Genomic DNA, 16,595 nt, shown 5'->3' with positions numbered 1-16,595 from the left:
GTCTGCCAATGCACGTATAGGGGTCTTCCACGTTACTGGTAGTACAAAGGCTCTGGAAAAGCGCTATGTCTCCTCGCCTCCCAAAAGAAATGCAGTGAATTCTGTGCTTGCAAATCCAAATCCCCCTCTCCCCTCTGAGCCCCACAGTGTGCCTAAACCACATTTAGCATCCACATGTTTGGCATTTCTGTAGCGATGAGAGCACGCTTAATTTAATTTATGGGTCAATGTCTCCAGAAGCACGAGTTGGGCATAATATGGGCACTACAATGGCAGATTTGCAATTTTCAGTCAGCAACATCCACTGCTGCTAGATTCTGGAAAACACACATTGAGTCAAAATCGTCACTACACATATAGATAAATTCACAGCTGGGTGTAATTTCCAAAATAGGGTCAGTTAAGGGCTCTATATATGGAGCCCACAAACTATTCTACAATAATTAGAATTTGTTCTCCAAAAGTCAAATAGCTCTGCTTCCCTCCGGAGTCTCATTGTGCGGCTGTTCAGTACTGTACAGCCACATATGGGGTATTGCCACGTTCAGCAGAAATTGTGGGACAAATTTTGGTGCCATTTTTACCCTTTTCTCAATGTGAAAATGTAAAATCCAGGTATAAAACTACATTTTTGTGGTAAAAAATGTAATTATTTTTCTTCATTGCCCAAAGGTATAAAATTCTGTGAAGCACCCGTGGGTTCAAGATGTCCACCCCACCTCTAGATAAGTTACTTGAGGAGTGCAGTTTTCAAAATGGGGTCACTTGGGGATGGGGGGGGGGTTGGTAAATTTTGTTGACAGTGAGAAATTGCTGATAAACTTTAAACACTTCTAACTTCCAAACAAAAAAACAATGTTTATTAACTATTTTGTGTGGTATAACTAACTGGCTTAAGGGCATAAAAATTAATTTATAAAACTGCAACTTTTTTTGTCAAATTATCAATATTTTCATAAATGAATGCAAATCATATCAACCAAAATTTACCACTAATATGAAGTACAATATGTCAAACGACTCAAATAGCTGTAGACACGTCTGAAACATCAAGGAACATTATCTAATGCCATATTGGGTATCTTTCATTTTAAGGTTATGCAAAAGTTCAATATTTCTGGTAGAGGAGAGGATTTTTCACACTGCTTATGAATAGGGAGATGTGGCATTTTTTTTTTTTTTATCTTAAAGAGGTATTCTCAAGTTATTTTCTTGAGCAGCTCAGAACATTGCAGCATCCTTACTTCCAGGTTTCTGAGGACGGGCACTCCTCCTCAAGTGACGGTTCTGGTGAGTAGCAGAATGATACAGCAGAACTTGTGCTTTATCATTCAGCCATTAGTGGTTTGTTCTGAATCTACACAGCTGTCACTATATTTTCACATAGAGCTAAGAGCACCTTTGAAAAAGCTCACATCTCAGGAAAGTGAGAGCAGTGTTTATGAGAACTGCTCTGGAAGCAGCTGACAGCGGGGTTGGTGATTTTGTAAGATTTATAACAGCAGCTTGTCAAGAGCTGAGCAGCTAACTGCTATATCAAAATAAATGGGCTGGGAGAGAGGTGGATAGGATGTAGGGAGTTACCTTTACTCCTAGAAGGTAACTATTGCACATACAAAAATCTGACCGGCACCTCAAAACAGAATAAAGCAAGTGTGAACATGAGCAAAGTTGCCATGACTACATAACAAAAATACAACAGCCCTTTGCCAGAGCCAAGATGTATGCAAACATTAAACATATGACAATTGAACTGCATTACTGCTATATAAAATGTACTTATAAAAATGAAGGTACTTAGCTCGTAAATTGGCCAAATTATGTGCTAAGTATCTTCATTTCCTTTTAAAATGTATTTAGTCTTGAGAGGAGACGTTTAAGCCAGGGACATGATTCATTTGTACAAGAACATAAATTACCCATACAAAAAGTATGGTCAAAAGTGGTTTCATGCAAAACTTCCTCAAAAGACAAGAGGGAATTCCCTCCACCTAGAGATAAAGATTAAATCTCTAGAGGAGACAAGTCTTCTTTACCATGAGAACTTTTAACCTGTGAAGTGGCCTACATCAGGACTAGGTCACAGCAGGAACTGCTGATTGTTTCACAAAAGGCTTAGATGCTTATTTTTTTGTGGAAGAAAGTAACAAATGCTAATGTAAATGTGTAAACTTGTTTTCTGAATATTTAGTCCAGTAGATCGAAAATTGGGATCGGCTGGGAAAAATGTACTTCTTTGGGGGAGAGTTGATCATGCATTGTGGCTGTACATATACCAGTCATCTTAAAGAGCACCTGTCAGTGTATGTGGCTTGCTAAGCACAATCCTGCTGTCAGGTGGGTGCCGTTATACTGAGTAAAATGATACCTTTGTTGATGAAATCCGTCCAGTGGTTCTTCTGTAATCTTTTTTTTTTTTTCAGTTCTGCCATAATGATATGCTCGTGCTCTCATTATTTATTCATGTATTCCTCTCTCTGCCTTGTGACAGGTTACTGGGCTTTTTAGTGACCTGTATTTTAAATACTGACTTTGTAAATTTGTGTCACACTGAAATTTACATTCCCCAAAATGGCCGCGGCCGCCAGCGCATGCGCAGTAACATCTCTCATTTGCAAGCGTGGGCGGCGCGGGCCATATTGCTGTAGGCAAATTTCTTTTTCCGCTAGAAAAATGGTGTCCGCAGTAGCTAAGCGCCATGTTGCTGGAGGAAAAATAAATTTGCCTGCAGCAATATGGCTGCTGCCGCCGCCCGCGCAGTAGCATTTCTCAGTTGCTGAGAGATGCTACTGCTCATGCGTGGCGCCATATTGCTGCACCCAAATGCTTTTTCCAAAAGCAAAATAGCACCCGCGCAGTAGCATCTCTTGGCAAACGAGACATGCTACTGCGAATGCACGGGAGGCGGCGGCCATTTTGCTGCATGTAAATTTCAATGTGACACAGAAATTACACAGTCAGTATGTAAAATAGTAGGTAGGTGACTGAAAGCACAGTGACTTGTCACAAGGCAGAGATAGGATAATGAGGGCACCAGAGCACGAGCATATCATTATGGCAGAAATGAAAATTAAGATTATAAAAGAACCACAGGACGGATTTCATCAACAAAGGTATCATTTTACTCAGTATAACGGCGCCCACCTGACAGTGTATGTGGTTTACTGAGCACAATCCTGCTGACAGGTGCACTTTAATAATTTTCCATCCCTGGGTTGAAGTTGATGGACGTGTCTTTTTTGAGCAATATTAAAGTACGCAACAATCCTTTAAAGTCAGACTTCGTCCAGTTCTCAGCAGAAAAGTGGATACGATTGCCTAGATTTGATACAATCTTCTATTAATGCAGAGTTCAGACTGATACATTGTAGCAAATAACCAGAGATGTGTTGCTGCTGTATTTAAAGGGAGTCTATCAGCAGGTTTTTGCTATGTAATATGAAGACAGCATGCTGTAGGGGTTAAAACACAGATTTCAGCGATGCCTTTCTCATCAAGCACCGTGGGTTTGTTGTAATGATTGTTTTAGCACCACAAGTTTATCATTGCTGGGACACAACAGAGTGTGTATGCTTGTCCGACACACCCCCTCCTGTGATAAGCACCTCACTGTCTATGGACATTGAAAATAAGGAGCCTGGTGTGGGCGGGGTTAGCTTCCTCAGCTCTGCTGCACTGCTAAATCTAAAAGCTCTGTGTCAGAACAGCGGCATCCAGTAATCTAAGTAATACATCGTTGGATTCAGGATTCATTGTCTACATCAGGCTGCTCTCAAATGAGATAGCAAAAACCTGCTGACATATACCCTTTAACCTAGACTAGATACAACTGTATCTGTTTCTTTGCTGAGAGCTGGAATGATTCACTGACTGCAAACAGACAGTCGTGTAAGGAATAACCAACCTCTCAGGTCCAGTTCAAAAGACAAATATTTGGTGCATTTTTTGTGTTGCGTATTTTCACTGAGCAAAAAAAAAACACAGCGTATTAGAGTTCCAGCAAAATGTATGGGATTTATAGAAATCTTATGCCCACTTTTCTTTATTTTTTTTACACTGGTGTGTGTTTTTAAAATTTACATGTCAATTTTTCTTGCTGTCAATATCAGTTTTATTTGCAAATTTTCCCCATCGACTTGAGTGAGATGAGGAAAGTCTGCAGGTAAAAAAAACTCATTTGTGTATTTAGTGCTTTTCTGCAGAGGATGTAATAGGTCATGTCTATCAATAAAACATCATCAAAAGTAACAGGAAGTGCCCAAAACAAAGCAGTTTAAAATATAAAATACCAGATAGTGACAAAAAATGCATCTGAAAAAATAAATAAAAAAAGGACAATATAAACACACGAAAAGTCTGCAACATCAAAAATGCACCAAATACTGATCGTGGAAGTGTAGCCTCAGAGCACAGTGACGATGACATAAATCACTCTTATTTTAACTGCAAAATACTGGAGGATTTTCACTGGACATGTAGTGCTTAGTTTGCTTTAATGCTATAGAACTATTTAATGGAAAGAAAATCTGTTAAAAGTCTGGTCACTGCATTTATTATATCAAATTCTGCAGGAAGATTTCATTATGATGGTTACAATATATAAGTTAACAAGAATAAAAAAATACTTTTCATATTACAAGACATACAACATTTACATATAGACAGTTCTACAATGGTATTATTCATGATCACGGTGGCTCTCTCACACGTATGTACATCTTACGCCACAATATAAAGCCATTATTAAAAAGAAATAGAAAAAAAACACCTGATAAGAAGAAGACTTAAGACCAATGGCCATGTATTGGCGGTAGAAGGCACTTATCGGATAGCACACAGAGTTCAGAGTCATGAGTGGCTTGAGGAATTTGCAAAGAGCATCAAGATGGACGAGAGACACTGTAATTTATTTTTGATGTATTCTGGAAGTTTGTCGTTTTCTCCATGTCTGCAAAAGAAAATGTTGTGTTATAGGCCAAAATATATTACAATGGGTTTATAGACATTATTATTTTATTATCTCTGATCAATTAAATATTGAGAGTACAATAATGACAAATTCTTATCTTCAGAGGATGGATGAAAATAATACTTTGGGTTATATCCATTGATGACATTGTTCCAGTCTAAGTGTTTAGAAGCTTTTCTCCTCACCTGGTTACTTGTCCATTTGGTGCTGTGTATATAATGGATGAAACTCCAGGCTGGACAACCAACTGGGAGCCATCATTGAACTGCACCCATACAGCCCCGGTGTTCAGCTGGTAAGAAGAAGAAAATGGGAGGGATTGAAAAGGACTAAACAAGTTAGCAAGTTTGGTGTTTCAACCCCCTATTAACAGTCCCAATTCTATTATTACTTTAATTGTTACTCTGTGCTAACACTAACATAGCAACATTACAAATACCGTGCAATGCAACAAAACATCTACTTACTTGGGATGCCCAGCCAACATTTTTAACAAAAACGGACTTCAAGACTTGGCCAGGATCTGGAGTGTGACTTTTTGACGCTTTGGGGGAAGGAGCACTTTGAGCCGAAAACACAGACCCCTCGTAGGAAAGAATCTATACAGGAAACAAGAGCTACCGTTTCAGTATATAAAAAATATCAACATAGCCAAGTCACAAACACAGTATCAGCATGGAAATATGGTCAATGATTAAAAGTGTGGTGTTTGATACAAAGATGGAAAAATTATAAGAATGGTTTTGTAGCTTTATTCAGGACACTAACTCTCTCCAAAATATAACATAATGGTGGGTTGGGTCCCAACTTTGATGCAGGCTCAGTAGCAGAGCCTGCATCATTCCCAACAGATAATGGCTGTTACACAACCAGGGCTGTGGAGTCGGAGTCGTGATAAAATGGACCAACTCCTAAAATATATAATAAAGTGGGTACAGTCGTCCAATGCAGTTTGTGGGGAATATTTTTTCATACGAATTTGGGAAAGTTATGAAATGTGCTATAAATGTCTGTCCTATTCCTGATCTAAGGGTCTAGACTTTCAGCGGAGATGAATCTGTGCTACAGTAAATTTATCACTTAAACGTGAGCCATGTATGAGGGAGTCCGAGTCATGGAGTCGGAGTCATGGAAATTGAGGAGTCGGAGGTTTGGCTTACCCACTTCACAGCCCTGTACACAACCATCCTCTACCTCCAACAGCATCAAGTGGAATAGAGCTCTACCAGTTGCTTTTAACCCCTTCAAACAGCACTGCTACTCTTGGACAGTGGTATTTAAAGCGCATGCTCCGGAGGGAAAGAACGCCACAATCATGGGGTTCTGATGGGTATCCATGGAAGGCAGGGGTCCTGCTATAGTCCCCCATACCTGCCATGATGGTGCTGTTGTGAAGACCAGCAGGCTCAAATCCCCTAAGGGGACTAAAAGGTGCAGTAAAAAAAATTGTTTGCATTTAAAAAAACAAAAAAAACAACTTAAAATAAAAGTACTTTGGCGCTATCGTATATATATATATATATATAAAAAAATAAATAAATAAATAAAAAAGTGGTATTGCAGCATCCTTAAATGTACACTCCATTAAAACAAAGTTAATTAAAGCGATCGGTAAACGATGTAAAGAGAAAATTAAAACCACAGAATTCTATTCCTTATTTTTGTTGCTTCAACATTGCAGAAAAATAAAAATGCAATAGGTGATCAAAAACGTCACATCTACCCCAAAACGGTATCAAAGCAAGCTCTCACTCTGATCCATCGGCCATGAAAACGTTACAGGTCTCGGGGGGGAAAAAAAAGCAGGACATTTGGAAATTTTGTGAAAAAAATAATAATTTACAAGGTTTTCATTACATAAATGGGGGAAAAAAACAAAAGCACTATACAAGTTTGCTATTGCTGTAATTACACTGACTCGAAAAATTATATTGCAGGTCATTTTTACAGCATGAATGCCTTTTAAAACAAAACCCAAAAAACAATTACAGAATTGTTTTTCAAATTTTCACTGCACATTGAATGGTAAAACGAATGGTGGTGTCATTCAATGTCACAACTCATCCCGCAAAAAACAAGCCCTAATATGGCTATGTTGATGGAAAACTAAAAAGTTATGGAACTTGGAAAAAGGAAAACAAATATTGGCGATGGCAGGAAGTGGTTAATGTAGACACAGTCTTTGGATAAAGCATAAAGTAGGAGCCGTGATCTTCATCAGTTAGGCTATGTGCCCACGATGCAGAAATGCTCTGGATTTTTCCTGAGCGTTTCTGCATCTCCCTGGCAGAAAAAAAACACATGCGGATTGTACATGTGGATTGTGCATGCGTTTTTTCAGCCAGGGACAAGCGGATGTGAAGTGTTTTGGTCATGCGATTTCGCATGCGGGTTGACAAGCGCTTTCTAAGCTATTTTAGCATCACTTGGAAAGTGCTTGACAACTTGTTCACACTATAAATGACGTCATGGCAGGTCCTTTTAGACCATCGCGAGCTGCCGGGGAGCCAGGACGCATCGCTATGGAGACTCACGAAGGTGAGTATAATGTTTTTTTTTTTTTTTTTTTTTTTACAGGTAAGCGAGTCAACGCAAGTCAATGGCGGCGAAAACGCTGCGATTACGTAAAATAATTGGTAGTGCTGTGGATTTTTCCGCAATGATAATCCGCAGCGGAAATTTCCGCAGCATGTGCACAGCACATGCAGATTATCATTGGGGAACATGGCAGGCCTTCTACCAAGCGTTTTTTAAGTGTTTCTGCTGCAGAATTGCCGCTGCGGAAACGCTTAAAAAACGCATAGTGGGCACACAGCCTTACTTATTGTCGTAATATAAGAGAAATAATTTCTAGAAAATGAAAGATCCCATCTGATTAAAATGTGCAAACTGATCCATGTCCCAAATCACTCACCGAAGGATTGGTGTTAGACATCTGGGGAGGGGAGGTGGAGCTGACGAATGCCCGATTAGGAGGGTTTTGATCCTTGTGTCCATAAACAGACTCCCCAGAAGGTACAGTTTGTGCTGGAGGTTTGGGGGAGTCAGTGCATATTGGTCTCCTGTATTTAAAAAACAAAACAAAAAAAAAAAACAGTAAATCATGATTATTCCGGATCTTAAAAGTCAGTTTGTAAACACTCAACATACAAAACAAAATAAAGACATATGGTCTGTCACCAGCAGTAATGGTGCTTTCACACTGCATTTCGGCACCAGTTCGTTGGTCCCGTTGGGTCATACAACCGAACTCCCCGCAAAACGGGATTTGGGCGCATGCGCCGACAGGGCCATAGACTGCAATGGTGCCCACAGAGTGAACGTGAGCTCTACCGTGCATCATTTTCGGGAGTGTACGCCTACTGGAGGCAGACACCCAGACTACTACATCCGAGTGTCCGCCTATTGCACGTTGAAAAATCACTAGCTGATCCAACGTTATTAAGAGTTCTGCTCTCCTATGCCAAAAATCAGTGGCCACATGTAAAGAATAATTCCACTATGAAGCTTCCACCATCATCAGTTCTCACACATTAAATGGGGGTTGTTACCGCTTAAGGAGGACCTGTCACTAGGTCAAGAGTCCAGTTATTGATCTAACTGTATTCCCGCTGCTCCCCCGAGTACTTCAGGGTTTTTCTTTTCAAAATACACCATACAGTTGCACGGGACATTTAATTTAGGCCTAATTTTTAGGGGTCTTTTTGTTTCAAGGGGGCGTGGCTCACTGGTTAAATATGCAAGCAGCCTAAAGATACACCCCCAGAGAATCCTATGAGCAGTGCCTCCTAGCAAAGACCATAGAAATCCATACTAAACACAAAGGCCTATATGTGGAACCATATGGCTGCTTTAAAAAAAAAAGTAGAATACTCAGAGGAACAGCAGGAATAAAATAAAAGTAAAACTTGATTGGACACTTTTGTCCTGGTGACAAGTTTTCTTTACAATAATAGCTCCATGTGGCTTAGGCTCACATTTTAATGCATAACTTTAAGGGGTTATTGTTATCTTCTACATTGACGGTGATCTGGTGGATGTGCCATTAAGGTTGTATAGGTTATAGGTGCAAATCTTTGAGGTGGGCCCCACATTTCTCCTTTCCCTTCTACAAAAGGTCTGAATACAACAAAGCAAACCGTGTTCGGATGTCTTACCAACTCCTATAAGCCATGAGATGGGGGTTGGAGAGCTCCATTCTAGAGACAGGTATAGGACCCACATCTATCAAACATCTATAGAGTTTCCAAAGAATACAGCTACACACCACAGTAGCTCCTGTAGGATGTAGTATTACAAGACCGGGTCCAATCTGCCAAAGAAGACTTTTGGCCCATTCGATCTTACCATACTGTATGGTATATCGATCCTTTGTTCTTGACTATATACCACTGCCAGAAATGTCTGATCGTGGCTCAGTCCGTGAATACTGAAGAGCTTTGAGAAGATGGGGGGAGATAGCTGCCAGAGAGGGCAGCCCACAGCTGTCTATTGTGTATGGGGCCCTCAGACTTAATCCAAGAAATGTATATAAAAGCATTAGTACATGCAAAATAGTAAATCTTACCTCCCGAAGGTGATTGGAAACAAGGAGATATTGTCGCCTTTTTTTTCTTCTATGTTGATAGCAGATTCCAAAGAGACACAAACCTGATGGCTCTGTAATAGACAATCACAGCCGAGAATAACCACCTCTAAGTGATTGGTACCTAGTAAAAGGATTCAGGCAAATAATAAAAGTAGGATCTGATGTGGCAGCCGATTCTTCACGCCCTATATAAAGGCAAAGCAATGGGTGAACAGGCCCCACCGATCAGTGTGCCCCCCACTTGACCATGTGGCCTTGAGGAATCACAGTTACCGTATAATGTGTACTGTACACTTCTAGGAGACTTTACAATTATGTGAGTGCACGAAGTGACTGAAACATCTCAGGTTTTGTTCCGCTCAGGTTTAAGGGCTACATGGCATATACGACAAACAAAGCTGTATACCAGACAATAGCACACGCCATCCAGAGGCTCCTAAGGATCGGTTTAGTACATGAAATGTTTGAGAATAGTTGTTACCTCATTGGCATGATCCACATAACATTTTATTTCATCACTTAAGCCATTCGCTCTGCTCCCATCTTTCAGGGTGTAGGACTTTCCAGACTTCTCTATTACTCGAGTAAGGTCAACAGTCTTGTGAATTTTTGCTCCTAAAAATGCAATAAAATAATGTATACATTTTTACTGTCAGTTTGGCTACAATGTCATTTTTATACTTAAGACATATGTACTCGATATTTAAAAGGCTCTAAGTGAGGAATGCCCATCTGTAATCTAAGCAATCCAAAAGATGTGCAGGCGAGCCAGAACTTCGGAAAAAACAAGCTTTTATTTGAAATATTAAAACATATCTGACATGGGAATATCAGAGACAGAGGAAAAACATCCCACAAAGGGCTGTTATGGTTGATGTGTTTCAAAGTGATATTGTTACTGATAGAATTTCACTTTGTTCTGAGGTTAACATGATTCAAAAAACTTTCTGCTGGTAAGCACACCTCCACCCACCGAATGCTCAGAGAGGAGACCACAGGGGAGCTCTGAAACAGAGAAGATCACTTCCAAACATGTCAACCACAACAGCCTTTTGTGGGATGTTTTTTCCTCTGTCTCTGATCTTCCCATGTTGGATATGTTTTAGTATTTCAAATAAAAGCTTGCTTTTTTCCCGAAGTGCTGAATCGCCTGCCATCTTTTGGATTGCCATTAACATATCTATGCACTCAGTGGATGGGTGAGCTGGTTATTTTCTCTATATTTGCATATGCTACACGATTCTTTAACCCCTTAACCACCTTGCGTTTCTCCGTTTTTGCGTTTTCATTTTTTGCTCCCCTTCTTCCCAGAGCCATAGCCTTGTTATTTTTCGGTCACTATGGCCATGTGAGGGCTTATTTTTTGCAGGACAAGTTGTACTTTAAACGTCATCACTGGTTTTACCGTATCGTGTAGTGAAAAACAGGAAAAAAAATTCCAAGTGCGGCGAAATAAAAAAAAAAATGCAATTCCACGGTTGTTGTTTTTTAATTTTTTTTTACCACGTTCACTGAATGCTAAAACTGACCTGCCATTATGATTCTCCAGGTCATTACGAGTTTGTAGACACCAAACATGTATAGGTTGTTTTTTATTTAAGTGGCGAAAAAAAATCCAAAGTTTGCTTAAAAAAAAAAAAAGGAGCCATTTTCCGAGACCTGTAGCGTCTCCATTTTTTGGGATCTGGGACCGGGTGAGGGCTTATTTTTTGCTCGTCGAGCTGACGTTTTTATTGATATCATTTTGGGACAGATGTGATGTTTTGATCGCCCGTTATTGCACTTTATTGCAATGTTGCGACGACCAAAAAAACGTAATTCTGGCGTTTAGAATTTTTTTTCTCGTTACACCGTTTACCGATTGGATTAATTATTTTTTTATTTTGATAGATCGGGCGATTCTGTGCGCGGCGATACCAAATATGTGGTTTTTTATATTTTATTTTGAATGGGGCAAAAGTTTAAACTTTTATATATTTTTTAAAAACATTTTTTTTTTACACTTTCTGCATGCTTCAATAGTCTCTATAGGAGACTAGAAGCAGCAGTTTTCTGATTGCTTCTACTGCATACAGGCGATGTATGCAGTAGAAATGCTCACTTACTATGAGCGCCGACCACTGGGTGGCGCTCATAGCAAGCGAGACATGACAACCACAGCGGTCTGCTACAGACCCCGGGTTGTCATGCCAACCCATCGGTGACCCGTGATCATGTGACGGGGTCACCGATGTGCGGGGCTAATGCCGCACTTCCGACGCGGTGCAGTTAAATGCCGCTGTCGGGAGATTGACAGCGCCATTTAACTGGAAATTTCCGCTGCGGATTATCATTGTGGAAAAATCCGCAGCACAACCAGTTATTGTGCGTAATCGCAGCAAAATCACTGCCATTGACTAGCATTGAACCGCATAACATCCGCATGTATACATGTATGCATGTGGATGTTATGCGGTTCAATGCGCGTATGGTACCCGGGTCTGGAGAAGTGGAGACTCTCCTCCAGACCCAGGTACCATTAGTAAAAAAAGAATTAAAAACGTTAAAAAAACAAACGAAAAAACAACAAACACACATTATACTTACCTCTCCTGCGACCCGCAGTCTCCTCTCTGGTGGTGTCCTCTGTCCCCGGCGTTCCGCGGTGTTCTGAAAGGACCAGCAGTGACGTCATTTAGTCATGTGATGGTCACGCGACCGCTGATGTCGGCTGTCGCGTGACCTGTCAGCTGACTAAATGACGTCACTGCAGGTCCTTTCAGAACACCGCGGGACGCAGAGGACACCACTGGAGAGGTAAGTATAATGTTTTTTTATTTTTTACTATTGATGCTGCATTTAAAACCGCATAAGTTAGTCACACAATATAAATCCATGCCAGTTGCATGGATTTATATTGTGTGACCAACTTGTCAATCACTTTTCCAAGTGATGCTCAAAAATCGCTTGGAAAAGTGCTAGAAAAAACACATGCGAAAATGCATGCAAAAACGCTTAAAAGCTTCTCCCTGGCAGAAAAAACACATGTAAAATCCACATGCGTTTTTTCAGCCAGGAAGAGGCAGAAACGCTCAGGAAAAATATGCATCAATTCAGCATCGTGGGCACATAGCCTAATACACAGCGATGAACTTTTGATGGAATCGCTTAAAATGGGAATAAACACTCATTCTTTATAGCATTACACAGGGTGATTCACTCGCTACTTTACCCGGAAAACTTGCTGTAACGTCTAAAAGAGATGATCTGTCATTCTGAAATTTGAATTGTACATACCTTGATTCATGAGAAACTGATGTTTTAAAGCAGTTTAAACGCCCACGTCCAAGCACGTCTGCACGTTCCGTTCCGTATTGTTGAATGTATTCCGCAGGATGTCTGGGATCATAGCCTGGATTTCTTGCTGTATGTTCTCACGCAGTGTCTGTAATGTTCGTGGCTCGTTACTGTACACCCGACCTATCAAATGGCCCAAAAGGAAAAAATCCGGCAAGAACGGAGTCTTTTCTCTCGATCGGGCCATTTCAATTCCTGAACAACAGCGACTCAGTACAGCAAACCAGACCCGTCTTGGCCGCTTGTTGAAATGTGTAATAAGACATGCCTGTCTCCTGGGAAAGCCTGTATAATGATTTACATTGAGATGCCAGAAGTCGCTGTTTCACTTCATGAATTCTTTCCTCACACATTTTCGGACATTCTCCCTCCTGACAATCTAATAATGTTCCTGTATGTTCCAGATTTTTCACCAATTTCACCAACTTCTTTGCTCACTTTTTCACCTCTTTAAGGACTCTGCATTGCAATAAGTTTCCACAAAGAAAACATGCTCCTCCAAACTGTATCTGTACATTGTTAACAAACGAAGAAGGAATTTGGCAAGAGTGAAATGAGAGCACCACACGAATTACTGAAGCGCGGAAAGGCGACCAGCAAGTATACCTTGTAGTGGAGACGACCGGCGAGGCAACAAGTCAGCGAGATCACTCAGCGCGAGGATGGTTCTCATCACTGAGGTTCATTGCACTCTCACTGCTCATGAACCAAAGTATGTACAGTCCAAATTTCAGTAAGGTCGACCGCCTCTTTTTTAGAACAGTAATTTTTCTGAATTAGGTAGAGAGTGAATCACCCTGTACATTATTATGAAATTCCTTTAATTCAGCATTTCAGAATCCAGTGAATCTAGTATAAACTGCAATTTATTCTGAAATTTTACAAGAGAAGACTAAGCTGGGATATTAAATAAGGAGATATATTACTCCTCTGATCTGACGTATGTGTTGGAACGTCGGACTTACCATCATAGAAGCAGACCTCAACGTCAGCATTGGGGTAGTTCTCCATTAGCATACACTTTGCGTATCTAGTGTAGTAGGTAACTTTTGGGGTTTTGGACCTTACCAGTTGGATGAACTTTGATGCATACTGGTATTTTTTCCAGTACTTTTCTATATGAAAAAGAATAAAACACAAACATAATGTTGGTAATGATAAGTAAACCATCAGCCTATCAAGATTATTATATTATTATATTGTTTTTTGTTTTTATTTAAGAAATAGGATTAAAAACAGTATTATCAATATTAATTTAGTAAAACATAGAACAGTTACATTTAAAAGAGATGTCTGGCACCACTACTTTAGCTTTAAGAGTTGAGCTGATGCTTGCTGGGACGCGACCACGATCTGTAGGTATGGTGCTTCAGTAGCATTCATTCAACCAAGACACGTTCATGATACCCGATGGTCATGCATACATCCTGGTAGGTACCTAACCCCCAACTCAGAAGTGATCAGACGAAGACAACCTTTTCTGGGGGCTTTTGAGGATTAGGAAATGATGGCGACACCCCAAACTTTTCCATGGTTTGTGTCTGGAACTGAAGTTCAGCTCCACAAAAATTATAGCGTTGAGCCAGGGCTGTGGAGTTAGTAAGCAAAACCTCAGACTCCTCAGTTTCCCTGACCTCTGACTCCACAGCCCGGCCTCACTACTGAGCGTGTACATAAAGTGCAGCCCAGAGTCATCACAACTAAAAGCCGAGATCCTTAGATCAGGAACAGAACAGACACTTATTAGGACATTTCATAAGTTTCCCAAATTCTTATGAAAACATTTACAGCACATCCTGCATTGTACTACTGAACCCGATTTATTATATATTTTAGGAGTCAGTCCATTTTATACCGACTCCACCTCCACCAAAACGAACACAGACTGACTCCACAGGCCCGGTTTGAGCTGTAGTACCACAGATATGGCACAGGTTTTTTTTGTGCCACTTTTCAATACAATTTTTGATTTTGCACAGCAAACAGTACTACAAATGGTATATTATAAAGATTACATTAGGTTATAAGAATTTGTTCTGATTATCATGCTGCAGAATGTTAAAGGGAAGTGGTCACCAGTTTTATACTTTATAAACCACACCCATCACATTTAAAAGCATGTAAACAGGGTTCCTACAACCCCTTTATACCCTCATAGGTGCCCCTACATACAGTCATATGAAAAAGTTTGGGCACCCCTATTAATCTTAAGCTTAATGTTTTATAAAAATTGGTGTTTTTGCAGCAGCTATTTCAGTTTGATATATGTAATAACTGTTGGACACAGTAATGTTTCTGCCTTGAAATGAGGTTTATTGTACTAACAGAAAATGTGCAATCTGCATTCAAACAAAATTTGACAGGTGCATAAGTATGGGCACCTCACCAGAAAAGTGACATTAATATTTAGTAGATCCTCCTTTTGCAAAAATAACAGCCTCTAGTCGCTTCCTGTAGCTTCTAATGAGTTCCTGGATCCTGGATGAAGGTATTTTTGACCATTCCTCTTTACAAAACAATTCCAGTTCAGTTAAGTTTGATGGTCGCCGAGCATGGACAGCCCTCTTCAAATGATCCCACAGATGTTCAATGATATTCAGGTCTGGGGACTGGGATGGCCATTCCAGAACATTGTAATTGTTCCTCTGCATGAATGCCTGAGTAGATTTGGAGCGGTGTTTTGGATCATTGTCTTGCTGAAAGATCCATCCCCTGCGTAACTTCAACTTTATCACTGATTCTTGAACATTATTGTCAAGAATCTGCTGATACTGAGTGGAATCCATGCGTCCCTCAACTTTAACAAGATTCCCAGTGCCGGCATTGGCCACACAGCCCCAAAGCATGATGGAACCTCCACCAAATTTTACTGTGGGTAGCAAGTGTTTCTCTTGGAATGCTGTGTTTTTTTGCCACCATGCATAACGCCTTTTTGTATGACCAAACAACTCAATCTTGGTTTCATCAGTCCACAGGACCTTCTTCCAAAAAGAAATTGGCTTCTCCAAATGTGCTTTTGCATACCTCAGCCGACTCTGTTTGAGGCGTGCTTGCAGAAACGGCTTCTTTCACATCACTCTCCCATACAGCTTCTCCTTGTGCAAAGTGCGCTGTATAGTTGACCGATGCACAGTGACACCATCTGCAGCAAGTTGATGCTGAAGCTCTCTGGAGGTGGTCTGAGGATTGTCCTTGACTGATCTCACCATTCTTCTTCTCTGCCTTTCTGATGTTTTTCTTGGCCTGCCACTTCTGGCCTTAACAAGAACTGTCCCTGTGTTCTTCCATTTCCTTACTATGTTCCTCACAGTGGAAACTGACAGGTTAAATCTCTGAGACAGCTTTTTGTATCCTTCCCCTGAACAACTATGTTGAATAATCTTTGTTTTCAGATCATTTGACAGTTGTTTTGAGGAGCCCATGATGCCACTCTTCAGAGGAGATTCAAACAGGAGAACAACTTGCAAGTGGCCACTTTAAGTAGCTTTTCTCATGATTGCATACACCTGGCTATGAAGTTCAAAGCTCAATGAGGTTACAAAACCAAAAAAAAGTGCTTTAGTAAGTCAGTAAAAAGTAGGTAGGAGTATTTAAAACAAGAAAATGATAAGGGTGCCCATACTTATGCACCTGTCAAATTTTGTTTGAATGCAGATTGCACATTTTGTGTTAGTACAAAAAACCTCATTTCATTTTATTTTA

The 16,595-nt window shown here is 40.3% G+C and overlaps 1 protein-coding gene across 2 annotated transcripts in view; it reads right to left on the bottom strand.

Annotated features, from left to right (window-relative positions):
• Window positions 1–4,536: 4,536 nt before the first annotated feature.
• The window catches only part of PLK4 (polo like kinase 4), a 30,481-nt gene continuing 18,422 nt past the window's right edge, over window positions 4,537–16,595 (bottom strand). For both annotated transcript variants that reach the window (XM_073641543.1, XM_073641535.1), the window contains exons 10-16: window positions 13,859–14,008; window positions 10,039–10,172; window positions 9,537–9,628; window positions 7,884–8,031; window positions 5,437–5,568; window positions 5,155–5,261; window positions 4,537–4,948 (exon numbers count right to left, since the gene is read on the bottom strand). In XM_073641543.1, coding sequence (XP_073497644.1) covers window positions 4,849–4,948; window positions 5,155–5,261; window positions 5,437–5,568; window positions 7,884–8,031; window positions 9,537–9,628; window positions 10,039–10,172; window positions 13,859–14,008 — 863 coding nt within the window. In that variant the 3' untranslated portion in view covers window positions 4,537–4,848. The remainder of the gene's footprint in view (window positions 4,949–5,154; window positions 5,262–5,436; window positions 5,569–7,883; window positions 8,032–9,536; window positions 9,629–10,038; window positions 10,173–13,858; window positions 14,009–16,595) is intronic.

The sequence above is a fragment of the Phyllobates terribilis genome, unplaced genomic scaffold (assembly GCF_046119375.1).
Source record: "Phyllobates terribilis strain yellow unplaced genomic scaffold, ASM4611937v1 Scaffold_1__5_contigs__length_1240528914, whole genome shotgun sequence".
NCBI lineage: Eukaryota > Metazoa > Chordata > Amphibia > Anura > Dendrobatidae > Phyllobates > Phyllobates terribilis.
Note: the sequence above shows the minus strand (reverse complement) of the source record. Positions and strands in the feature narration are given on the sequence as shown.